Source organism: Echeneis naucrates, chromosome 7 (genome assembly GCF_900963305.1).
Source record: "Echeneis naucrates chromosome 7, fEcheNa1.1, whole genome shotgun sequence".
Lineage (NCBI taxonomy): Eukaryota > Metazoa > Chordata > Actinopteri > Carangiformes > Echeneidae > Echeneis > Echeneis naucrates.
The window spans coordinates 6,524,894-6,552,630 of NC_042517.1; the positions used below are offsets into that span (position 1 = coordinate 6,524,894).

At 40.6% G+C, this 27,737-nt stretch overlaps 1 protein-coding gene across 1 annotated transcript in view; it reads left to right on the plus strand.

Annotated features, from left to right (window-relative positions):
- tafa5l (TAFA chemokine like family member 5, like) overlaps positions 1 to 27,157 on the plus strand; it is a 42,740-nt gene extending 15,583 nt beyond the window's left edge. Inside the window, exons 3-5 of the mRNA XM_029507146.1 lie at positions 11,042 to 11,169; positions 24,834 to 24,877; positions 26,896 to 27,157. Coding sequence (XP_029363006.1) covers positions 11,042 to 11,169; positions 24,834 to 24,857 — 152 coding nt within the window. The 3' untranslated portion in view covers positions 24,858 to 24,877; positions 26,896 to 27,157. The remainder of the gene's footprint in view (positions 1 to 11,041; positions 11,170 to 24,833; positions 24,878 to 26,895) is intronic.
- Positions 27,158 to 27,737: the final 580 nt, after the last annotated feature.

Here is a 27,737-nt window from a genome sequence, read left to right on the forward strand (position 1 = left end):
TGCTCAGCAAGTAATAGCATCGACCGGAAGGCAGCAGTAAGCGGGTCGACAGAATGTGGTCTGGTTGGCTGATAAATGTTTTTGCTTTCTCAGTTGCTTCTTTTGCCCAGATTATGCCCAAAATCCTCTGGCGAACACCAGTGGTCTGAGAGCACCCTCTAACAATAATATTTAAGCTGTTCACAGACAACCTGTTGAACCAACAGGTAAAGGAGAAGCTTCAGAGGCTTTCAGTAAAGGAATGATAAAAGTTGCACAAAACGGTATCACCGACATTAAAAGAACTTCTCTTTCCCATTAAGTGAACTCTTTTTTGAGGCTGTTTAATAATCAGCTCAGTGTTTTATTCGAATTTCAGATGTGACTCTGCATCTGAACTTCGTTGTGGATGGAGCTTGCTCTTGGTGTGTCCTGACTGCCTCCAGTCAAAGATCAATTCCTTCGTTTTTGACACATTAAGATCTCAGAAATTATCATCGCACCATTTAATGAAATGGATGGATCTTGGCCCTGAGGAGGAGTCAGAAGGGCATTGTCATCACTGAGTTTTACAATGTCCCCGCCCTGTAGCTGCGAAATTTTACAGCTGTTGTATAGTATGTGTATAATCTCCTTGGCGTAGTGCAATAGCAGACATTTATAGACTGCCACAGATAGCTTTGTGACAATGAGCTTAGGAAATATGACACACTGGGAGGATTCTTCGGAAACCCTTGGGAGTCATGAAAACAATTAAGATAGCAGAATCACTCGTGGTGTGTCACAATAGCATTCACAGTACCAAAAAAATAAATAAAAAATAGACGGCATAGACATTAAAGATCAACCTGCTTCTGGATGAGGATACAGTCTACAAATTTTGGGTACATACCTTATGCCTACAGGGAACACAAATAAAACCCAGCCAAATATTTTACCTTATGAAGGAACGTGCAAACATGCTGGTTCTTAAATGAAACCAAGGTAATACACAATAATGCAATTCTTAATTCTTAAGACGTAGAGCAAAACATTATGAAAAGGTTGAATACTGTAGATCCAAACTAGGCCTACTAGAAAAGATCACAGAATAAAACTGCAGTGTCAGTGACTGAAATAAATGAAGTAACCCACAATAACGATCTTCACTTTTTCTGACATTTTGACGTAGCAATGCCATTATGTGAAACACCACGAGGAAGCGCAGATGTAACTGTGAACATTAATGATGTCTCCATTGTTTGTCCCAGTCCAGTGAGCCAGCTTGCACACCAACAGTCACTTTTAATGCCATTAATTGCAACTTTTCCTGCTGTGACATGACAAAATGTCAGATGCCAACATCCTGAAGAAGTACACTTTTTTTCCTCTCTCTTTTTCTCATCTCTCTGTTGTTACTCTGTGTCGGGACAATAATGATGTTCGAACTACTTGAAACATCATTACAATGCTCAGTGGCACCAAATGCAACAGAGAGTGAAATTCCTGCTGGCTCTGCTGTGGAGGCCCGGTGTTGGAGGTGGTTTGAAAATAAGATCTGCAACAAACCTAAGTAATATGTGTCTGTACAACAACTAAAATACGCTAACAGCAAAAGTGAGGAGTGAGGAGAGAGGAACATGGAGATGTAAAAATTTCCTTTTCAATGCTGCGACAGCAAGATCACAACTCCCCTAAAGAAAACCAATACAACAAAACGTATGAGCTTCATCGTCTCTCAGTTGTAATTTACCTTTTCTGTTAGCCAATCAGTAATGACTGTGTGTATTAACCATTTTGATGGATTTTAGACTGTTTATCTCTTAACTGTGCGACTGATCTGTCTGCATTTGGCCTCATTTAGTAAGTTGCCGTGACATCAGCCTATCATTTTGTGCCTCTTCAGTGTATATGCCTTCAATTTTCTTCAAGGCCTGCATTGAAGCCCGAGGCCCTCAGGGCCCAGCAGCCCGAGAGCCTGAGGTTTTGGCCGTGGGCCATTTATCTCTTCATAGTTCAAAGTCAGGCGGGACCTCCGGCCCGTCTATGTTTCACTTTATTAGTATAATTTTTTGCTCCTTCCCTATCAAAAAATTGCGCTACGTGGAATTGAAAATGGCAATAAAGATGAGTTTTAAGCTATATTACACACACACAACACGGTCGGCCACCACTTTGCCTTCTTCCTCCCATGATGCACACACGGGCACAAGTCGCAAAACTTCAGACAGCAGCAGGTACTGTGTCAGCTTCGACCCCTCAGACTTCACATGCACAACTAACATGCAGTCGTGGATATGGACAAAATAGAGAAACACCATCGGTAATGGATGACTACAGGGGGAGGGGCACCCCACTAAACCCCACTGGAGTAAAGCTACAGTCGTGACAACTTTAAACAACAAGCCGACCAATTCGTACACTGCAATGTTTGCTGTGCTATCATTCAACTTCAAAAAGGGTGAAGGGAGGTTAAAAAAAAAAAAAAAAAAAAAAAAAACTAAATCAGACTGCGGGCCTGATAATCCTGATAACCTCACAGACCAGGCCAGACAGGGGCCCCACCCTTTAGGGCCAAAGCCAGGTTAGGGCCTACTGTATATTTTAAGACCATGCAGGGGTCTCCCTGATATTCTTAAATGTACTCAAATGACTTACTGCAAAATCTCTTGTTATAGAGAACATGCAGTGGTCATCTGTGTAGATGCTGCAGGATTTTGTACTGTCCTTCGTGCTCTCTCTGTCATTCGACAGCATATAGAGGACGGCGGGAAGTCAGATGAGAGCAACGGTGAAGTGGACACAGGCAATGTGTGAGGCTGATTGGATCTCACAATATCACAATCACATGCATCAGACGCCCCATTAGCTCCACCATGCAATCAATCATGACGTAAGACCACAGTCCCACAGCCTTTGTCACATTCCCCACTAAAGCTCCTCTCCTTCTCTGCAGACGCGACTCTGAGACGCTTTGCAAATGCTAATTAACTTACGGAGAACCGTGATTACAGCTGCAGGAAATTGATTATAACTGGCATCCCTCCACACCACACCCTACTGTCCATTAATACGCAGTGCATTAAAGATGAAACCTGTTGCCCCCAGGCCCATTTAAAGGCTTTCTGCTGACAGCTGAGAGCTTATCCATCATCACATGGCTTTAAAGTGGAATATTTGCATATCACGTGTAAATGCAATCGATCTAATGCTGCCGCTGTTCCACTGACTCCAATATATCCAACCTTTAGTTCAGAGCGTATTGTTTGCTTTTGATGTGAATTCTCATAAATTCCCCTTCGCCCTTCTGAGAGAGTAAATCAATTTACTGACTCCTAAACATGTTTATTCATTTGTATCCGTCACTGAAGCCTTGCAGGTGTCCTTTTTTTTTTGTCCAGTGAGTTGTTATTAGCACAGCAAGGGCTCCCTGTCCTCTGAGTCAGTTTAATATAACTTCACGGCGGCAGCAGGAGTGGATCACAGCCTTTTTCAGATGTGTGGTGATCGAATACTGACCTTTAATGAAAGTGGAACCACCACAGAGTGAGTAAACAAAGCCTAAGCTCGGTGGCGAAATTTTGTCTTTCAATGAACTGTAATCTGATTCTTCCTTAGTCAGCCACATCTGATTTCAGATACATATGTTTACGTACAGAACCTAGTTTTCCTTTCGGATGGAAGCGTAACTTCATATTAATGCCTCTTTTTAGAAGTTAGTGAGTCAAATGCACAGCTCACTAAATTATACTATCAGCATATTCCGATTGCAGAGCTATTGTGCTACTTAAAAGTACAACGGCTTTTGTCTTTGTTCAAAGAAACTAGAAAATACAGTTTTCCTATTTTTAGGATGGTTATATTGCGGTAGCCACCACACAATAGTACAAAGAAACGTGCATTCATTAATTGGATATTAAAATTGGCAAAGCATATCAATAAAAACCAGGCTCACCTGGTTTTGCCCTAAAGCATTCAGTTCTGCCCTATAGCCCTTCACTTCATGCCATCACCTCTTTCACTCCATGGATTTCCTGTTGCTCCAATTGAGGCGTACCACAATGAGGAAAAATTCCATTAATATATCTACAAAAAAAAATTATAATTAACCAACTAAATAAATAAATCACACAATTTAAAATTACAGTCTGTCTTTGTTTGCTTTAGTTGGATAAAGGCTGGTGATGCTAAATGGTACAGGGGACACAGAGAACACCACACATGAATACAAAACTTATAAAACAAAAAAACAAAAGAACAAACCTTCTGCCAGAGCGGGCTTAAGCTCATAACAACCCAATAAGGCTGATGGTGGCTTCTGCTGGTCCAGTCTGCCCAGTTCAGCACACAAGGCAGCGCCGTGGACAGCAGTCGAGACAGATTTACTGAGTGACTTTCATGGAAACACTTCAGAAGTTTTCCAATTTCATACTATAGAGTCCTATGCCGTTCCCAAACGACATCGTTTCAACTGAATTTAAGTATGTCTTGTGTTCACACTGGAAAAGTGACACAAATAAATTACCAAAATGCAGCAATGCATACCAAATTTTCAGGTTTTTGAGGATATACGTGGCCAACACTGTTGTCCTGTGCTGTATGTACAAAGTCCATCATTTAGGGTGTTAAATCCCAGGTAGCTCTAGCTCTTTTCACACTTTATGTATTTATAATGTCATAACTAACAACCATGTTAATGGATGATCCGGCGTGGTATTGTAGTGCAATAAGGACCTGCATTTTTATAAAGGCATAATACTAACTACACAGAGGAAATGAACGTGGTAAGCATTTATCTTTCTGGGATGGATTATGGTGATGTGACGTATAGACTACTTTTAAACCCTGTTAATCATTCTGCTTTGAAGTTTGTGATTGTTGAAGTTAATTGTGCTTGTAAATGCATCTTGTATTGAAGTTAGTGGCTCTTCTTTGTCTGACAAACATGATGAGTATATGCTTATGTTAGTATTCTTTCTTTGGGAAGCCGCCATCTTACATCACCTCAATGCTTGACTGGCGCTCTGAGTCAGACTTGAACTAATGACTAGTCCCTCACCTCCGCCCTGAGCATGAAAGATCTTTTTATCAGCATCTTGTAAATATAGTATTTGCAGTTGCGCATGTACACGTCTTTTCTTTTACTTTGTATCGTTTCATATTTTGTGCATTTTTTTTTTGTGTCATGTAGCATCATGATAAATAATGATTACAATTCTATGATTAAGTAGTTTCATTTAATCAAAAAAATAAAAAAAACAGCTTGAGAGTAATACAATTCACAGTCTGATAATAAGCATTTCTTTTACCCTCATCCTCCGCGTGACTTTTCTGAATTCTAATGAAATGAATTGACTAATGGTTGTCTCTTTGCACGTCTGCTTTTTCGTCTGTCACGTAAACTATCTGAGGTGCAGCTGAATGGATTTTAATGAAACTCACAGAATTGACACATCACAGCACAGCGTTCGAGCTTTTGCACTGCCATTTAAAATGATTGGCATGTTGGTGGTGGCTGGCTTGCAAATCAGAACTGAAACATCCTCTCCTACCCTGCAGGTTCGACTGGTGCACACACACACAGAGCGAAAGAGCGAGAGCAAAGCTTACAAAAGAAAACTTACTTCAAGGACCATTGGTTTATTTCATATGAAATTTTCCATTTTGAGTTTCTCCTAGGGGCAAGAAACAAAAGATAGTTCACATCAGCTTTTTTTTTTTCCCCCCCTATGAACACGAATCTTGTTGTAACTGTTTTTCAAAAGTACCGAACAGTGTTTAATGTTTGGCCATTTGTTTGCAGCCGACATTTCAGATTGTATCCGGGCATCTTTATGCCGTGGATTAACAGTGAGGGAGCTTGTGTATGATTACAATCGCCAGCAGAAGTTTGTGGATTTCAGTCTCTTTGTTGTTTCCTGTAATAAAAACTAAAATCCATGGCTTACACCTGATTCAGCCTCTGGGACTTTCTCAAGTTTACTGCAGCCTCAAGCTTGTATCTCGAAAGAGACAATTGGACTCGTATCTTAATCTCTTTTGGTATTTTGCCAATATTTACACTTTCACAACACGGCAACAACCTTGCCTAAACCCCACATTAAATATACCTGTGTGAGCCACCTAAGAACTTGATGGAAGGTACACCATTTATGCCTATTTCTACAGTCTGACTTCATTTATTTATTTATGTCTTCTTCAGATCTTATTTCGACCTCTTCCCCTCTTTGTTTGTCTCACCGTGTGTCACTCTGTGAAGCTTTGGTCTGCAACCTGTCCACAGGAGGATTATGTGCTTTTCCCTTGGTTGTCTCTGCTCTGTCTATAATCTGCTCTCTGGCTCCCTCCCGTTGCCTTTCTCAGCCTGGCTCGTAGTTGCCATGCCACCACATCACACTATAATCGTATGAAACTTGATGCCCACCATGATAACAGCCTGCATGATGTTGGGGGACGATGTTTGTATGCCTGCTTCAAGATTGTGCTTCCACATCTGGCAAAAATGTGCTGCTGAAAAGAAAAACATTTGTTTTTTTCCAGATTTCAATTTATTTATGACTACCGTGTAAAATTTAGGATTGACCTTTTTTTTTTTCTTTTAGGCCATTTCTGTAAAAAAAAAAAGCCCTCCCTTTTCATAATGATCTTTAAATTTGCTGTTTGTGCTGTTTGCTGTTCAAACAGACTCACCACTTCCCCTGTGTTTACATATTGTTGTGAAAGATTCAGTATAATGTTCATTGCTCACCACTCTGTGTCTTGCATCTCAAAAGTAAGGCATTTCACACACACACATGAAAAAAAATTGTAAAGTGGCTCAGAGAGTATGATCCATGTATTGTAAGAATATAAAGAGTTTGATTTAGTTTACAGCATCAGTAATTGAATGAAAAATTAAAAAGATACTGTACATGATTAGCGTTCAGCTTTTATTTAAATTCTGGATTTTTATGAGCCCTTATGATAAATCAAATTGACCCCGAGCAGAAAACTACAAAGATGTTTCTCAACATCTAATCAGTGGATCATAATTTTTCCTTCCATTTTATCAACGGCAAAACCAAGGGATTATATATATCTGATTAAAAAAAAGTTTCTTGCCTTCAAATGCCGAGAAAAAGACAAATTGATTTGAACAATCTGAAAAAATGTGTCCTCTGGCAGTGTGTGTTTTTTATGTAGTGTTTCAGTGGGAAAATAACCCTGGTTTAATTCCAATTTCATCATGGGCAGCAACCCTACTAAGGAGTGAGTGAATCATACCCTCTAAACATTCAGATTCACTGTCACTACTATCACAGTCCCACCAAATGGTTGAATTATTTATTGAACTTCCCAAATCAAACACGACCAGCCATTCGTTTTGAAAGGAAGCCTAAATCTCAGCACTTCTCTGAAATCTCTGCTAAACAAAACAGTTTTGTGGTGACGTACGGAGACATTTGCCTCTTGGTTTCTGGCTTTGTTTAAAATGTGTTTATGTTGGATTTTTTTTGCTGTTGTCCTAATTAGAACTGAAAGCAGCATTCTGTTAGAAGGCTGGATGACAGAGGGTTGAAAATCTGGCTGCTATAAACTGATCCACGATTGAAGCTTAATTAGCATCACCCAGAAAGCTTTTAAAAGCCTGTTACTATGTTTCTGGTGTCCGGCTAAGCTATTTGGTTAATCTTGTTGATTACTTAGCAAAAGAAACTTCAGTACGACATTCATTATTACTGTATAGTACAGATAGAAGCATTTATTTGTGATTCATTTTCTGTCATCTTTTGAGTCTTTCCCTTTTGTGTTTCGCTGCCTCTAAAGTTCTGTCTTTTTTTTTTTTTTTTTGTACCTCATTGAAATACATTTTAAATGAGCTGCCTGTGGCTTTGGTAAAAAATGTATGTTATTTTTTGCTTGCGCAGAGGCAGAATTTCATCAGACTATCAGCGTGTCTGGTTTTAAGAGCCACTGTTTCGCCTTCTGCCCTGCTTTGAGCCCCGTCTGGCAGTGCTATGTTGAGCAAGGCAGGGCGGGCCTTGGCGCTGTGCACGGGGGGACAGATGGTCTTACGTGTGATCTAGTTGGAGGTCCAGAGCCGTACCCCAGCAGGGACTCCGGCAGCTGACAAGCCTGGCCCGATGTCCACATTCCCTGGGTGGGACTCCGACACGGATAGACACAGGGTGGGCAACCCCTCTGTAGTAGTTTGCTTTGGATGCCATTGGTGTGTAGGAGGTTTTACCGTGCATGCATTTCAATGTGTCCACAGTTATATGTGCCAACATACATGTCTGCCTGATGGATGGAAACGGGCTGAAGACACACTGCTGATGCCACTTTGTTGCAGTGTGATGTCGTGATGTCAGTGTCGGTTAAGTCATCCCAACAATGCTCTCATTTGCAAACAAATGTGGCTCAAGCAAGCTCCACAGCTTGCGGCCTCAAGAAAGTCATCAAGTCATCAGAGATCAAGTCACACTGTCCTTGATGGCACTGAAAAACTCACATAAGCAAGTTATTGAGTGTCCTGATACCTGTTGTAGAGCTGAAAAATGTGTTTATTGCAGCCAACCTCCACAACTCTGGGCTGGCTCGGCTGCTGCACTCCCGACGCTTTGCCAGCTCAGCTTTTATTCCGTGCCCTGGAAATTGAGTTTTGCTGGCCCTGTAATATACTCAAAACTACATCTGCAACTGACTGATAAATCTACGCTTTGTTGCACCTGACAGATGGCTGGGAAAATGAAAATCCACCATGCCATGTTGCTGTGTCAGGAGGAAGGTCACTTTAGATTTTTCTTTGTTCACTGAGGACTCTCTGCTGGGGCTCAGGCCGTAACGAGAGGTTTGTCTCAGAATCTCATTGAGAAGCTTTAATATTATTTTTAGCCTGCTTGGCTCGGTGAGGTGAATGGTTTCTGGTTTGTTCTGTTCCTGTGATATGTCTTCTAACCACCTGACTACACTGGAAGGCCACACAAAAACACTCCAGACTACTTTCTTCTGACGTGTCACCCATATCTGTTATTTGCTAAGAGAACAGTGGTTTTATATGCACAGAGCAGCAGTTGTGGGTCTGTGTGAGGTGACATATATGAAGATTGTGTTCAGCCAGCTTGATAAATATAACCAGATAACAGATCTTTATTGAAGAGCAGCAGTCAATGTCTGACACTCCAAAGTACAATTGCAGACTTGCTCGGACTCAGGAATGCCTCGCAACAAAATGTCACAAGGCCTCCCTTTCCACGCTCCTTTACTCTCTCTCTCCATGCCACGCTCAGCTCTCCCATGGGCATTCAATAAACTGTAGTTCCTCTCCTTCAATTTGGAAACCACGCTACCTCATTTCCCTATGTGCTGCCCCAGGGGATCATGGGTAAGCACAAGCAGTGGCCCTGGCCAGGTCCACAGAGAGCTGCTAACCTTTCCATGTTGCTTTAGCAGGCTGTGTAAAGAACAATCAGCGCTTATCACCTTCAACTACAGGGGAATGCTAATTCAATGTCATGCAGAAAGATAGCAGCGGAAGAATGAGAGCATCTCTGGCTTTCGCTCTGACAACCTGACATCTCCTGCAGCGGACGTTCTTATTGTGGGGCAACAGCGCTTTTTAATCAACTGTGTGGGAGTAAAAAATTTATTTCAAATTTATTTCATTTAGATCAGATTTCTGATGTTCATGCTCACTTTGTAGAGAGTTTGAAGCTGACTGATAGCAGCCAGAACTGGACACTAACAGCGAAACAGTTGCCAATAGATGTCAAAGGTCAGTACAGAGAGAAAAATATCATAATCAACTATACTGACTAACTTCATTGTTTTGTACAATAATACCAAACACTGATGTAAGTGAATGAAATGCATTCATGCATCTTTGCATGTCTGCATGTATGAAAAGGAAAAAATGAAATCAGAGTAGGATTCATGTAAATCTTATTTTACACAAATAACTAAATAATAAAGTAATGTATTTATACACGCTATCTTTTCCCCTCATTCATTTGTGGATTTTTACAGTTCCATGTCTGAACCTAAATTTTAAAAGCATTGATGAAGGCAGGTCAAGGTGCTGGTTGTGAGCTGCATTGCACCCTGGACTGCTTCTGGTTAACATTCAGTTTGAGGACCTTTTGCTTTTCTTTCCCCATTTCTGGCTTTCTCTTCCTGAATATTCCGTCGTCTCTTTACTGACACTCTTTAAATAGAGAAAACAGTATAGAGTCCATTAAAAAACCAGCATTGACTGCAGATATTTCAAGTCTGCACATAGTCATTGCATTTCTATTCCCACTGGGCATCTGCTAACAGGAAACTATAATTTCTTTGTGTTACTATGTGCTGCAGAATAAATATATACATGACTAGCAAAATAAAATCGTGTTCTAAAGTAGTAAGGGTTTTTGTTTGTTTGTTTGTTTGTTTTTTTATGGTTTACAAGCAAAGTCCTTGTATAAAGTCTGAGCTAGGAGGATTAGGTGGTCAGCCATTATTCTGAACCGGTTATAAACCCTCAGTGCTGCAGGAAGAAACACCCCAAGGTTTATTTGATGTACTTTGTGGTACACATGACCATGATGGTGAAATGACAGTAACAGGGACTGCACATCATAAAGATCTAGGATAATGTGCACTGATTTTGCATGACAAATTTGCATTAATGTGGGTTCAGAAAAATGATGTTGTTTAATAGTTGAGATGACTTTTTACCAGGAGCATTTCCCCCTAAATTGCATATGAAACCTTTTAAGAAGGCATATTAATTGCAATAAAATGTCAAAAAAAAAAATAAATATATATATATATATATCCTTCAGCATCTCCAATAAACAGAAGCATTAGCATTTATGGGCTACAAGTTGGTCTGTAAAGGTTACCACCACAGGCAATTCAGCAACAGTCGTTCAAAAAAACCTTATTAAAATAGCACAGGCTTGTAAACGGCTAACAAATATCTCCTCCTCTCTGGTGAGAGAGAAAAACAAGAACAGCTCTTTCTGTATTCCTGGGAACGTTGACATTTTAAAATTGTTTCCTGAATCTGTGAGTCCTTCTTTCAAATCCGCCTGCTTTGCTAACTTCTCTTTTGTCTTCCCAGCACGAATTGTACGGAGCCGTCAGTGGTGTGAGATGGTTCCCTGTCTGGAGGGCGAGGTCTGCAGCCTCCTGTTCAACCGATCTGGCTGGACCTGCACCAGGGGCAGTGGTCGCATCAAGACCGTCACGGTACTTTCCAATACATGCCATATGTACTTGAAAGCATTGTGTACACATTTTCAGCATGCGTGGCCGCTGTGTCACATGAAGCCTCGGCCCAGAGAGGGAACACATACCAGTAAGCAGCAGGTCGGCGTCCAGCATTCAAAGAGCACATCACTATCGAAAAGGGAGGAACAACAATGTCTGTTCGTCCATATTTTTACCTCTCACTGTAGAACGCACTGTAGAATCAGGAAGAAAAAAAAATCTAATGAACAAACTGCAGGGCATCATTCAGAGTCACCATCTCTCTTAGATGTAGCACACAGATAACAGTATGGAGAAAATTTGGAGATAATAATATTAGAATACAGTTACATAGTTATACAGTCCGACCCACCGATGATGTTGCTTTGCTGTCTGGTCTTTTAGTAGCATGAAATATATCACCCATAAAAAATGCACCTGTAAGGAATGCTAAGAGGGCCCAATAATCATTCCACCCCACTTTGTACCCAAACAGATGTGAGCCATGAGTCACCAGCTCCTACAAAAGGCTTGAAATTATAAGTGAGGTATACTGGACTCAGGTCTCACTGTTTTAAAATGCATGTTCTAACACAAGTAAACATCAGGATCTATAAAATAAATCTATAAATCTATAAAATAAAATCTTGTTCTTTCACAAACCTGGGGGGGGGTTATTTTGTGTTATTTTGTGTTATTTTGCATTGACAAAAGCTTACAACTCCCATAAACATCCGATGCCAGTTAATGGCTGATGGAAAACATCTGCAGGATAATAAGCGCAACCCACTGTCCCTAGCCTCGTTTTGCCCTGGGCGGTTATCAGAGGTCTTCCCCTGTGCATATGCGAGAACACTTCAGACTGCTGCTGACAAGATGTGAATTCAAATATTAACACAAGCAGCTGATTAGATAATTTGCTCAAACACGAGAGCAGACATTTCAGATATCAGCGTAAGAATGGCTGACAACACTCTGTGACCTCCCCCTGACTCAGTGAGAGATGTAAATGAATACAAAACGTGGTGAATTTTTTAAAAGCCTCAATATGGTGTCATCTGGCCCTCTGTAGGCTCCTCTCACAGCATCCAATGCCTCAGAGCTGCCAGCACTGCAGTGAGTGAGGCTGCACAATGTGGTCAGCTCTTATTTGATCCAACAGCTAAACACATCTATATCATCTGAGTGACTCTTCATCTGTTGCTCCATGTAATTATAAGAAGAGTGCAATTGTAAATTCGGGTTCATTGTCATTAATAAAAAAAAAAAAACAGACTGACCAACAGTAGTCACACACCAAAAGTCCAACTACTGCTCGCCTAGTCGATGGCTGAGTCGCCATGGTTACAGGCCTCACTGTTGCTGCAGATTCCACACTTTACCACATGGCACTTTCACACCATGCACCCAACACCCAACGATGAAGAATGCCGCTGTTCTCTTTTTCACCAGGCCACGACCATCCACTGCTTACATTTAGCTATGCTGGGCTGTTCGGTCATTGTTCCGCCACGTCCATGTTTTCCGGTCAAATCGCAGCATTGCAGATGCGTCTGTCTGGTTGGATTTCATTGGGCAGCCACTGGTTGCTTGATCTCAGAAAAATTAAGAAGCAGGAGACCGTGTCACCACCTCACCTCGAGGAGATTCTAAAATCTGAATTTCTGCTTGTTTTAATCTTATTCATTTAATATTGAAATTAAGGAAAAGTTTAACTTTGCTTTGATTCTTATTTTTACATATTCTCTCCACTATCACACTGGTTAATATTGTATCAGCTATTTAAGTCAAGCTTCTGAAGCAGCTTCTGAAGTGCAGCTTATTATTGTGAATATAAAGACAGAATTGTCCTTGAAAGTTCCTGCAAATAAAAAGTTGAACTTCTAAAAAAACTAATCTAACCTGGTAGACTGTTATAATGACCCTCACATCCTCAGTCGTATTTTTTGCATTTCTGCTTTGCATTCACTAAACAGGACACATATCAAGTTCAAATTCAAATTTATTACTGCCAAGGGTGAAATTAGGTTCCTCAGGATGCGTTTGCAAGAGCACAAAAAAAGACAACAACGTAGGACAGCAGACACTTGAAATTAAAAAGTGCAACCTATGTAAATATTTAAATACAGCATAAAATAAATAGGATCATATTACAATAATTATAAAATGTAGGTTGGTCTGCATGTATCAGGTTCAATGTACTTGGCTGTTTAGCAGGAATACCTCCAGCTAGAAGGTGACAGCACAAACGGTCCATCTGCAGGGTGTTAAGAATCCATCAAAATGTGATGGGGCCTCCTCGGCATCTCTCAACATAAATGTCCTGCACCAAGGGGAACGAAACCCCGATGATACACTCAGCCGTCCTCACCCCACGTGTGGCTTTTCTGTCCCCACAGTCCCCTGATAGAAGGTGGTGAGGAAGGGAGAGTGAATTCTCACCCTCTTCCGCCTCCTGAGCAAATGCATCCTCCACTGTGCTTTCTGGATCTGGTGAGCTATGTTCACAATCCGTCAGAAATCATCAGCGACGTGGACACTGAGCATTGTGGTGTTCCTGGAAGTGTGATCATCCTTAGACCTGAAGTCCACAATGATCTCGTTAGTCTTCAAGACATGACAGACAGGCTGATGTCCCGACGCCACTTGGATCTGATTTGTACCCAATTTGGACTTATACTGAATGGAAGATATATATAACAATCTCATTATTGCTCCATATTTCTGCTTACCTTCTTCATAGATTTCTAGTAGACCATGGCTTTTCTAAATTTCCACCATTCTACCATAAATCTGCTCAGACACACAGATATCTGCCTCAGGTATGGAGACGTCAGCGTGTATAGAGACGGATAGACTAAAGGAAGATGCAGAGGGATGTAACTTAAAGAGACAGAGAGAGTGAACCAGCACAATACAAGATTTTGATGTCAGCAAGAGATGACAAGAATGACAGACCAGGGGAGACCGCTGTCCTCATCATCAGGTACACGAGGCCAAATGTCAACCTGTGACTGGCACTGTTGATTTGCACTCTCTCGCTCTTTTACCTCTCTCTCTGGCTGTATCTGTATGCCTCTCGCTCCTTTGCCTCCTTCATTCAGCAGCTCAGGGCATCCACGTCAGATTTCACACGCGCATTTCCACCATCCTGTAATCTACCCTGACAGCACACTTAGGTTACTGTTATGCTTTTTGTATATATAATTACAAAAATGCAGATTACGTGTTCCGTTGAATATTCTCAATAAATAATTTTTCCGTTTTTCTGAGCGGTAATATTCCAGAAGTTGGGTAAAAATGAAGCTGGTGCTTTTTTTGAGGGGGCAGCGATGGTGAGGATTTAGCAGCAGAAGAGAGGAGATATGTGGAGGTATTTGTTGTAAGACCTAAAACGGGATGAAAGCGCTTTTTGGAAGATACATGAACATGAGCTATCTATAAAGAGGATTGTTCAGGATGGAACATGAAGACACCAATGGATGCAGAGAGAGAGAGAATGGCACATGGCTCCTGGCTCGGCCACTGTCCAAGCTGTCTTCCCACATCTGTGTGCAAATATGCGGGAAAGAGGGAATGTAGGGAGGGAGTTTTAAAACGTGACAGAATCTGTCTTTACATGCACAGAATCCCATTATCTTGTGGTGTTCAGTGTGACAATAGCTGATAATAGCTTCAGTGGTAATTCATGCCATAACGCACAGGTTTGATGTCGGCGCAGGTAGCTGCTGGAACGAGGTGAAAAATGCAGAAACTCCTGCAGCTAATAAATCATATATTATGCTGTTAATTTCATTACACGTTTAATCAAAACGCAGAGTGAATTTCTCATGCCTTAATCAAACCTCAGTTAGGTTTTTTCAGGTTTACCAAGTTTAACAATTGATTCTGCTTGATGTAATAAATCTATACTTTGTTGGCTGAGCAGGCACAAACACTTTATCTTTGAGTGGCATCCTAATTAATGTTCGCAACAAGCAGCTACATCCTGAAAATAAGATTGGCAGCAGGAGATTCTAATCATTTGATACATAGAAAAACTAATGCAACTAACGCTTTCATCAGATTCAGAACTAAAGATCAGTTCTTGAAAATTTACATACAGCTGATGCAACAGTTCATTCACTTGGGGAAGGAAGGAGAGGAGCTTTACAACAACCTGCAGCTTCGTTGTGTAGCAAAAAACAAAACAAAACACACATCTATATATCATCTTCTAGTTTTCAGTATGCTTTCGTTTTGTTAATTGTTTTGGGTCAGCCCCCACTGTGGCTGCCAAGTTCAGTGCCAGGTTCAGTTGATGATGTTACCACATAGTTTGGATGGGACTCCAATTCTTGCTGGTGTGGTTGTCTGATTGAGCGATCCAATAACCTTTCAAAAACTAGGATAACCTCTAAGGATGGATCCTATTTTGTTGCTGAGAAAGTTACTGTGGAATGAACCTTGGCTAGAGCAGAATACAGACATAAAAATAATGCTGGAGAGATGCACAGTGTGAGGATTTAACCCGAGACTTGTAAAAATTGTATCGCCCTACTATCACACAACCGTCTAAAAATGTCTGGCAGATGTAATAAATCTTAACATCCAAATATCACAAGACTCTGCAGATGAGAAAAATACATTATGTTAATATAGTAGATTGTGGGTGTTGATTTTATTGGCTGTTTAACTCTTCTAAAGTAAATAATAATAATTTCAGGTAAAAAAAAAAAGCTGCATATTTAGTTCAAAAATGTCAAAATCAATCCAGTCTGCGATAAATATTAATAAACTGTACACAAACACACTGAAACAAAACACTAAAATGAACTTGCTGAATTGATTGTCAGATACCAATCAGCTTTCATTGCGCACACACACACGCGTGTTGTCGACACATTCCCATGCACCTCGGTCTCTTTACTAAACAGCTTCCTTGCTGCCCACCCTGCTGTGTGCAGGGCTCACGACAGCACTGCCAGGTCACGCTCTCCAGCCTAACCCACAAATGGAGTTTGCATATGCAGCCCACTCTCCACTGCCAGCTAGCCATTAATATGAACCGCTCTGGTGCCACCGATGCAGGAAAGTGCATATCAGGAGGGGTTGTGGAGGGTGTTATGAGATTGGTTTCAGACACTGGATGGGGAGGAAGTGTGATGATGACAGTTGTTATGTTGCACAACGGTATGGTTGTGTGTTGAGTTGGGTGTGTAGAGTGGGTAGAAATGGTGGAAAATTGTCAAGGCAGACCGAGTTAGGACAGTAAAATGATTTTTGCTCTTTCGGGTGAGCATGAAGGTTGTGAGATTGCATCCCTTGTTTGCCGAAGGCCCTCTGGAGGATCTCTTATCAGCCTTTGCTAGTGAAGTCAAACTGAAACTATGAAATGTTTCTTCAGTGTAGGACAAGATCAGACTATTTACCCAAATGTCTGGTTCTGAGCCTCAAATGAGATAGGGGCGCCTGGATTATAAAATGAGCGGTGCTTTCATGCATGCTCTGTGCCTCAGACAATACTTGAGGTTAGCTGGGGGAAAGTGTCTTTGTACAACCGCACAACAAATGCCACAGCTCAGCTAGTGCACGGCCTGGGGAAATACAGACCAGCTGCAGTTGGGCATTTTTGCCAAACGATGAAGGGTTACAAAATGGACAGCAGACACACAAACACACACACAAATAGCACAACCCAGGGGGTCAGAGAGGCTTGCATCATGTTTTTTTATTTATTTTTTTATTTTTTTTTAGCATTTCCTTTTTCTGCTCTGGTGGCCCTCCTCCAGCTATGTGCTCTTTGTTCCAGTGTCAGCCATGGTAAAAAAATAAAAAAATAAATAAATAAAATAAAACTGGTGGAATATGTGGAGGCCGGCCACTGTTGCTGTAAACATGAAGACATCATAGCCTGTTAGCACAAGCTTTTTGAAAGGATGCCTGAGACACCAAAAAATCTATATGCGCACAGGAGAGAAAATGTAAAAGCAGTAGCTCATATAATCACTAAAAAAATGTATTTATTATTATATATATATATTATAATAATAACAGTGATAAAAAATAATAATAAGAAGAACAATAATAGTATGTGACCTTTTTTTTTTACACTCAGCTTCTAGCAGATGCAGATGCAGACACCCATATATCCCTTAAAACCGTCATACTCTCTTGCAGGTGATGCAACACGACGTGAGCAAATCAACCACAAAATCTGAGTAATCTTTCCTCTTTTGATTTATTTTCTAAACGGTTGTTTATGTTACATTTAAAACAGCAGTCTGCATGTTGTGATTCATAGATGCTTCATTTGTGTGACACAACATAATATTTTCACCAGGCTGATGCAGTATAGTAGCGCAGTAGACTGAGCACAGTCTAAAGGAGAATCAGCTGAGGGCTGGGGGAGGATGGGCGGGGGTCGTATCTTTCTTTTAATTAAGAGTGTGATTTCATTTTTATACAACGTTTTACATTCTGATTATGACAACTCTTTATCTAAACAGCTCATCCCACTGAGAATAAAATCTCTCTTCTTTTGGAGGGCCTATAGTCCTCTTTGGTTTCTGGTCCAATTTGCAGTTGCATTAGTGTGTATGTGACTTTGCATTTGTCTTTTATAATACCCAGAGTGAAGTTTTTTTTTTTTTTTAAGCTTATGTAAATTATTGCATTTTGTTCTTTTGTATTTGTCATAGAGCTGCCTTCTGAATTTTTGCCAATAGATTTTCTATTCTCAGAGGATCACAATCTTTAGATGAAGGTGGTCTTCGTTAATGAAATGACTTGCATTAGGTGCTGTAGCGTTGTGACCCGCAGCATTCATTTAGCCTAAATAAAATGCATAATGAGAGGAGCAAAGTAGGTTGTTTCTTGAATAGTAACTCCTTGTCCTGAAGGCTCTGAAGGATATATACAGTGAAGATGCGCCCTGAGTAAGTGGATATGTTCTAAATGTTCTCGTTTCTAATACAGCAGGAAAATATTAGCAAGGAAATCAGGACTGGAGGTCATAAGAGAAACATTTGCATCTCGAAAAATGCATTGAGAAACCAGGCCAGAGCTTTTCCCAGTATTAGATATGCATACTGTGGACTGTGTCCTTCAGTGCTCTGCTGGATTTCAGTCTCATTTGGAGTTGAAATTCTTAAACTTCAAGGAAATTCCCAACATTCATGCACAACTAATAGAATCTGCTTCAGAAGCGTCAGGTTACTTTTTCCTGCACCTTTTCCAAAAGGTATGTGCCAAGAGAGATGCAAATCTGCAATCAACTCAAACTATTATTCTCATGTCACGTCTTTTCTTTGATATGCACATTAAACAGATGTGAATCCAGCTTCTAGGTTTCATGTCTTACTGGCTCACCTCCAGGCTTCCTTATGGATTCATGTTTGTGAGCTGACGGTAGCTGTGTCATATCGTATCTGACAGCTCCTCTCTAGATCCTCGGGGATAACATACTGTAGCCTTTGGATACACATTTATAAAAATGGCCGACATTCAGACAACATGTGTGGCCCCTTGACAAGCGCGCAGAGTGGTTAAGCACTAGATAAGCAAAGATAGTGTTTATTTCAGCTTCATTTACAGATTGTCTATTTTTCAAAGGGAAAGAGAAATGCACTCCTTGGGCTTCAAGTCATCCGTTTGTCAAAGTGCTGTGGCATGGTCATCAATCTTGAGGAGATAGCATGTGGGCTGAGGCAGAAAATATATTGAAATAGGGCAGACTGATAGAGACATTCAGAAAAATTAAAAGTTTCTAAACCAGGACAACCCCTCCATTTCCCCTTTTTGTGTTATTATAGATGTTGTGCTATTGAATAGGTGGAAAGCAGGAAGCCTCATGATTTCATTTATAGTATCTAATATTTCATCTGGTCATCACTGACAGGGTGTAGAACAGCACACATGCTTTTTTTTATTTTTGTTATTGATGTTTTGTTTTTGTTTTCTATCATCCTCTAAAAGAGCTCTTTTTTTTCCGTTTGACTTTGCAGGGCATATGGTGGCCGCTCTCTCCTCTCTGTATGAGGCCACACATGAATGTGGTTCCCTCCGCTGTCATTTTCAGCACACTGTACCAAACGTCACTATTTGAAGTTTTGTCACAGCCAGGCTTTGAACTGTCCTTCGTGTTTTATCCTACTACACACTGCTTGTCTCCAGAGCATCACGAAAACGGTCTGAGCCACAGGCCATATTTCAACACAGATTTTTTTTCTGGCTTCCTTTTTTTCTTTTTTCTTTTTTTTTGTAATAGCTAATGCAGAAATTCTGTTTATGGACCTGGCACATTCAAACAAGCTGAGTAAATGCTTTTGTTTATGCTTTTTTCATAAATAGTGTATTGCCGCTACCTCTCATGCAGCGAGCCACATTATATTATATTTGGTTGATTCTTGATGCTGTTGTCCAACTCCTGTGTGACTGCTGTAAATACTAGTTATTTTGCACTTTGAGACTTTTCAAATAAAACAAATGTTTAACCAATAAATTACAATGCATTTATAGAACAAACCATCTGTTCACATTAATGACCCAGAAATGATATAAAATATACCACAACACTCAGACACACATAATTAATCAGCCTTAACTACTCTGCAATGCATGCTGTTGTGCATTTTAACTTCTTTTAGATGTCCTCTGCTTTGATTTCTCTTAGTATGAAAGTCAATACGCAGGTTGTTGAAATTTGTGCTATTCATCACTTTAAACATTAAGTTTGAATTAATTTTAGTCAGTTACATAAAGGATTGCATTAATGAGATTAAAATTAATCTGCACTTAAACAGCATGAGCACTGTCAAGCAGCTGTAACATTTAAAGATGCAGACTTCATGCTCACTGTGGCAATTATAAACCAAAACTACTTTCTACTTTCATTCCATAGAGACATGAACGGAAACCAATGCCTGCATGTTACATATATACAGCACGATCAGTATGTGCATTAGTGGTCCGTTCAAATTTCCAGACGCCAGTGCATCAGGTAGCAATTTTTAATGTGACAGCAAACGCATGTACTCTCGCAGAGACTGCTCAACTTTGTACTTTTACAAAATGAAATCAGCTTTTAAATCTGTAAGGGGTAAAGCTCAGGGCCCGATTGCAGCTCAATACTGGACCAGGAAAGTTTTGTTTTGGCTCTTTGTTGACTCAACTCTGAATAGGTTGACTTTGAGTCAACATTAACGGAGCGATTCACCATGGCAACAGAGACATTTCCTGTTGGACATTACAACAAATTTATAACAAGTTCAAACAGACTGCTAGCAGAAAAAAGAAAAATGAATACGGCTGCAGTAGCAATGGAGAGAGATCTAATTAGGGAGAAAACTGCTGCTCAAATTAACCTGTAAATTTAAATGATTGATTAAAGACATTAGTTCATTTTAATATTTATAATACTATAGGTGAAAACTCTAGAAACTGTATTGAATTTAAAATTCATTTCCACTAAGGTGCAATCCCACTGGATTTAGAAGCAGCTTAAAATGAAATATAAGAACATAATTCAGTTAGGTAAGGCTCAGTAAGCCCCCCCAACCCCACCACCACTACCCAGGACGCAAGTGCTATCATAATTCAAGGCCTATATGTTTTATTATATATATTTTTATAGATATGTCGTAGTATGGTTGTTTTAAGTAAACTGAAACATAATGCTCATCCTCACAGGATGATGAAATGTTACTGACATGCAACCTACACTGTATGAATGGACATTTTTATCCTTTTCATAGAAGGCAGGATGAGGGTCAGTCAAATTCCCACAGCACAGGTGAACACAGAGAGATATTCAGCAAATGCCAGAGGTTCATATTCAGTAGTGTTTGTGTGAGACTGTATGAATTAATGTCATCCTTACGTATTTCCTTTTACAAGTAAAAGAGTCATATGAAATAAATTTGCTGGAAACAAAAGTACAATTTATTTATATAGTCCTCTTCACATCACAAAATACTTAGTATGGGCATATTAAATCAAGTTTATATTGTACACACATCAATGTATTAAAGGACAGAGACAACTGATTTATATTGTCCAATGCTTTAGGCTGCTGATCACGTTCTAGTCTGTTGCTCAGCGTCGACTCACAATATATCCCTGAGTCATGCAAAGGCCAGGACACTTGGTCTCCACAATGGTAATAATACGTACATCATCACATGCAATGTGGATAGAGGACGAGAAATGTTACTTGTGGTGTTGTACTGTAGGCTTTGACATTTTTAGACAACAGTCAATGTACCTGCATGTTAATTCTGCCGATGGACGTCATATTCACATAATCAGCTTTACTTTGTGAAGGAGCAGTGATGGGAAAGTGAATGCCATGGATCCAGAAAATCAAAGAAATTCAAATGACTAATTCTGGTCTGAGGTCGCAGCACTATGTGAACAGAATTTCATTTATAATCATTCATTTAAACAGATGAAATTAATTCATTTATAATGCAACAGAAATGCATCTATAGAATACAAAGGAAAAAAAAGTGTTGTCTAAAAATAATTTATATAACCAGAGCCTCAAGATTCATCTCCCAACATTTACACCAGAAGTCAGGCTTCTAGTTGTTGGAGACAGTTTGAGCCAGCGAGCTGGTAAACATCTAGTCCTCCACAACCTGACAGAAATCCAGATCTTTGCAGGCAGAGAATCAGAGCCGATGGTTCGATCTGGCAAAACTCTCCCAGGAGGGAAGACAGGCAAGAAAAGGCTGGTTGGGGGCAGGAGAGGTTGGTGATAAGAGATCACGCCAGGGATTTAGTGCTGGAAAGTCTTGCATGCAACAAATAACAATATGCCGAACAATGTGGCAGAGTGTCTGCAGTGGGTAGGCAGCAGGGAACTGAGCACAAGTGAAGTCGACTGAATTGATGAGCAGGCAGAGGCAGGTGGAGAAAACATCGACTGAATCGCACCAAAATCTCTAAATTTTGCTCTTATCAGTCTTGTTGTTGAAACGCAGCATGAAGCTGTCCAATAGCTGGCCTGCCCGAACAGCAGACAGTTAGCCGCTTTGGTCTCCTGTTGACAATCTATGTTGTTCATATTTGTGCCGTGTTGAAGATGATGTTGCGATAGCTTTGTACTTTGTTGGTATAGTAACGACACCACTTTGAAAGGATTATGTCACCAGTGCAGAAATAAGAACCTGGAATCAAATATTTTTCAAGGGAGGGGGGGTTTACAAAGCAAAAAATAAAATGGATTGATCCATAAATAAAACACCACAAGGTATCATTTTCATGCATTTGTGTTTTGTTTTGTTTTGTTTTTTGTAAGGTGATAATTTATTATGTTACTGTTGCTGATGTTTCGTCAGTGAAGCATTTGAAATCTGGAGAATACATGCTCTTTGTTTTCCTGCACTACCTGGCAGAAAAACAAAGCTGAAAATTCAAACAGATGCTTTGCAGCAAATATTGGTTTTACCGCTCCAACACAGCTCTTGGTCCGATGCGCTGATGCTTTTGTACATCACACTCATTATCTGGGGCATGAAGCACCCACTCAGGGTCTTCAGTAAGCTATAGCTGTATGCTTGTTAGACTAATAACAAGAGCACCAGGAGTGGCAGCTAATGACTGGGACCTACGAGTCTCCAGTTGATGAAACCAGCCAACTATTTTCAGTCCAGGACTGTACTTGTTATGAGTGACCTCTGGGGAAGGATTTTTAGTTACTGCAGCGAAGACACAGTGACACAGTCTCGTGGGCTGGGTGGGCTGTTGGTGAGACTTCGGCAGCATGAAATGCCACCAAACATGCCCTTTCTGCTTTGTTTCCCCTCAAGCACTGTGAAAACAAGCTGTCTGCTGTCTGCTGCCCCCCCCCCCCCCCCCCCCCCCAAAAAAAAAAAAAAAAAAAAAGATTTCTGGATGTTGAAGTGCTACCTTGGCTGAGGATTTTATTTTAAATGTTATGCATACTGTAGCTTAAAAATACTTTGATCCTAAAACATGCTGTGTTGATGATAAGGAAGGAAGTTAATTGAATCACTTAATATTTTTGCCAGTTTCCTCTGGCACTTGCTCAAGCATCCAGCCTCATTTGAACTGTGAACTGTGATCGTTCATGCACAGTGCTCGGTGTTTAATAATGATGAAAGCAGCACAGCCACAGTTCAGTTCCACAACAACCACAACACAACCCATCGGCACAGCTCTCACTAGCACGCTTCATCCCCTTTTTTTTTTCTCCATCTTTCTCTTTCGTTCTCCTTGTCTGTGAATCTTCCTCACCCTTCACGCCAGCAGGAGATGAATATGCCGTCAGCATCCTTGGATTGTGCTCGTGTAAACCCCTGAAGGTTGTGAGCACTGTCAACCGGTGTGTGTGGAAGGCAAACAGCCGGCTCCTTCACTAGCTCTGCTCATCCCATGGGGCCAAACTCAACTTATTAACCCTTTAATTAGAAGGAGTAGCTAAGCGTGTTGGCTGCTGCTGGCACCTCAGAACTCTGCTCCTTCTTCAGGAATACCTCCAAAATCGCTACAATTGGGATGGCACGAGAGTGAAGCTGCCATTTCGGGCGCATTTATGATGGGTTTTAAGAAGAAATCAAACAACATAGTATTTTCTTTGAAGGAGCCATTGGGGCCAGTTTACTGTTTACTATCCTTTCGCCTTCTTTCGGTGTAGATTTGAAGAGATAAAAATGTCCCTGGGTTCCTCTAATCCAGTGTCCCCTCTTCCAGATTCTCGCTCACTCAGGAATGAATGTAATCAAAAAGCTAAGGGTTTGCTCTGCATATTCTATTGTGCCCTTATGGGCTTTTATCCCTGCAAACCAATCGCCCTCTGCTCGTTTCTTTTCTTGTTTTGATTTAAAGATGCAGTGGAAGTACTTAGCATTTAGATGACATGCTGCTGGAGAGGTGTGATGGATCAGCGTCTCTTCAGGGGACTGGATTTACCTCGACAGCACCACAGCCTGTCGCTCCGTCCGGACGGACAGAGCTTCCGATCGCGGGACAACAGGCTGGGTGGGCAGTGGAATATCAAGTCTGCCTCACTGCTGCAGAAAGCCTGGCACAGCCGAGAGGAGAGCAGTAACTGCTGGGAATGCCAATGCGATGCCCAGACAGCCGTCTCGCCTTGGCTCCTCTGATTGGCTAAACAGACCATTAGCTTCCTGATTATGATTAGCAGAGTCATTATCTACAAAATAGTGGCTCATTCAGCTATATTAAGAAGGCAAGGGAGTTTTTCTTTTTTCCTCTGGTCAAGGGGAAAACAGCGTGTTGTCATGCGTCCTCCTAAAGATGAATATAGAAGGCAGGAAGTTGATGTTCACGGAGAAACAAAGTGGACACTGTTTATCACCCTGCCCTACAGCTAACAGAACGAAATTCTCTATCTGTGTGATGCCATTGACGGAAGAGAGGAAATGTCTCTCTCTTGTTAATGTGGGATGAGGTGGCTGTTTCTCGGTGGTATTTTCCAGCAGTGTCCTCAGAGGTCATAAAAACTAGGGAGAGAACAAAATTAACTTTCATCTTATTTCATCTCGCCTTAGAAATAATTGGAAAACACGCCATCTGTGCTTTTAAATGGGCATATGCCGCACTGTGTGCAAAGCCAATATGCTTAAGGATGAAATGAAATGCGAGTGAAGGCTGGCCCTTTGTCCCGCTGATACTGACCTTCTGCTTTTCTTTTCCAGCCTTTGCCCAAGGAGCCATCATAGGATGCAGAGAAAAACAGCAGGTAAGTAGGTTATTAATGATGCATTTTATTCAAATTTGCACGCTGCATGTATAATCCAGGTTCAGCTCAATTGGACTTACAAGCTAAGTAAGTACTTTTTGATCGCTCCATCCCATAGAACACAGAAACAATCATTCTAAAGGGGAATTTAATGAGGAGCAGAATCCATGCCTCCATCCTAAAGCTGTGTAATGGTTGAGTGTTGCTCAGACCCACAATGAATCATTAGTGTCTATTCATCAAGCATCTCACTAAGCTTCACTCACGCAGGTCTTAGGGACGGCACAATAATATTCACCATTTCTCACATCTACTTTGATATATCTATCCAAAAAAGGGAAAAATAAGAGGGAGTTATTGGATTATTTGAAAACACAGGATGGTGGTGACTAAAAAGCCCGACAGCAGTTACATCAAAAGCAGAGGTTGTGTGTTATTTTTTGGGACAGACAGAAAGAGAGAAAACCTATTTTTGCAACACCTGAAACATCGAAAACAAAGGTTACATTTTAAAGTTTTGGGCTTTTTGTTTTTTGGTAGTCCACCTTATGCTGGTTATTAAAAGTTGGCAGTCGCGAAAAGTTTACAGCAGTGATCCTCACAGTTTTTTTTTTTCACAAGAGCCACATTGGCAGAGCAAAGTCAAGAGGAGAGCCACACGGTTTTAACTTGGAACACCTGACGTTTGACTGCTCATCCCCTCTCCAGTGTCTTCATGTTGATTTTCGTTTGCTGCTTCCTCAGACTCTTTATCCTCACTATGCGTTACAACACTGTGCTCTGTCCACCTGGTTTTTGTCTCTTTTTTAAAATTAGAAATCGATCAATTTCACGCCTGACTCTCACGCTAGCTAGCAGAGCTACAGTGACGTCACCAAGTGTGACGGTTTTGTTAACAATGACGTAAGCGCGCTGCGTTGCCAGGTTTGACAGTGAAAGAAGTATAATGCAGATGTCTTCACTGAATATTTATGTCGCACATTTGAAAAAACAAAACAAAACATATTGTTATAGGCTACCACCACGAGCAACCAACTTGACAAGCACCATGTGGCTCGCGAGCCGCGCAATGAGGTAGTGACTCTGCATACAGGTTAAATCCACTTCCACAAACATTTTTCTCTGCTCTGAAAAAAAGGGGACCAAAGATTAAATAGAATCCCCCTCTGAGAACACTGACTATCTTTTATACTCTGCAAAACCACAGGCATTTGGAATCTGCATGCTTTATGTCTCCCAGCCAATAGTCTGAGATTGATTTTCCCTCTTCCACTGAGAAAACAAAATGAATCATGCACAATTACCAAGGACAGGGAGAAGAGGGGAATTGGGGGCATCATAAATATTTATTTGCCAGTCCTGAGAATTTGTGCAATTCTATGTGGATTTGCCAACTCATATTTAAGTGTCTGAATGATTTATATGGGCAATCCCGTGTGTCACATTTGTCCACTGTCACCCTGAATCATTTATGTACTAACATTTATGGATTAATCCACGTAGCATATTCATGCCAGTGTTATATTATGATTCAAATGGCTTTTCTTGGTCAAAGAAGTCACTAAATGAAGTCATTGACTGCAGAATTTCACTTGAAATTCTATGTAGAAAAGTAAATATTAGCATGCGCACTTTTGTTTTTCTAATTCTACATAAAAGGTTCTTCGCTAAACGCGTGAAAGGCAATCCTTAAATCCAATTTATTGCAGTGTCTATAATGTATATGATTAGAAAACAAGGCATGTTGTTTCCTTTGTGCAGAGGAAATAATCAAGGGAGTGAACACATTTATTTTGTGGCTCTCAATTAGAGGGAAGACATGCACGTAATCTCTATGCATAATTAACCTTGTTTTGTGCAGCATAGAATGAATGGGACGGTGTTTCGGTTGTGTATTGTGTAACATAAAATTTAACTAGTGAGACTGCTGTGCCATTACAGTGAATCAGGCTTTTTGGGACAGCTATCGCCTTATACTTTTACCTGACCCATGTTTTTTTCTTCTGCTCCCTCAACAGGCTCACTGACATGATTCCAAAAGAAACAGATGCCAGTCATTTCAACCAAACATTGTGTCCGTTCACCGAGGAGGTTCCTACCTAAGACCTGACCTTCTGTAAAATAAATAAACAAATGAATGAAAACGTTACCCAGAGCTTCTCCAATTACCACTATAAGACTCTTCTGTGAACTCAGAGAAGTCACGAGTGAGCAGCATGGTATACCATTGGCACTGAATCTCTACTGGAGTCAAAGTCACAGGCACATCATAGAAGCAAATCCCTGTAAGGAACTGTTTTGAACAGGACAGTGGATTATCCATTAAAGTATGATACCCTTTGTTTTTCATTGCCATCATCTGAGCTGCAGGGGATGGCTTCTTCAAGGTTTTTTTTTTTTTTTTTTTGTACCTTTGTGGCTTGATATAGACTCTGACAGAAGGTCTTTTAAAAGTCAGCCCCTTCATCTTCTTTACTGTCACCATTATGAAGCTGTCCAGAGTTGTATTCCAGCCAAGTTTCTTTAATGACAAGCTACCTGCTAAAGAGTCATGTCTTTAGTGAGGCTAAGCGAGGCCACATCCATTGGGTTCTAGCTTTTTCACACCTTTCTCTTGTTTGGTTGGGTGAAATTTTGCAAGGTCATTGCCTCCAAAATCTCTGCACACAGTATGGATAACATGGATGTGAAAAAGCTTGGAAGTCTGTCGGAATGTCACAAAGACAACAAAGATGAGTTGACTGTCCTTCCTCTTTGAATAAAAGTCGTGATGGTGTAATGTGGACTTTTGGATGACTTACCTTATAACTTATGTTTTTATCTCTTTATGTTTTTTTTTTATGTGGTGCCAACATATACT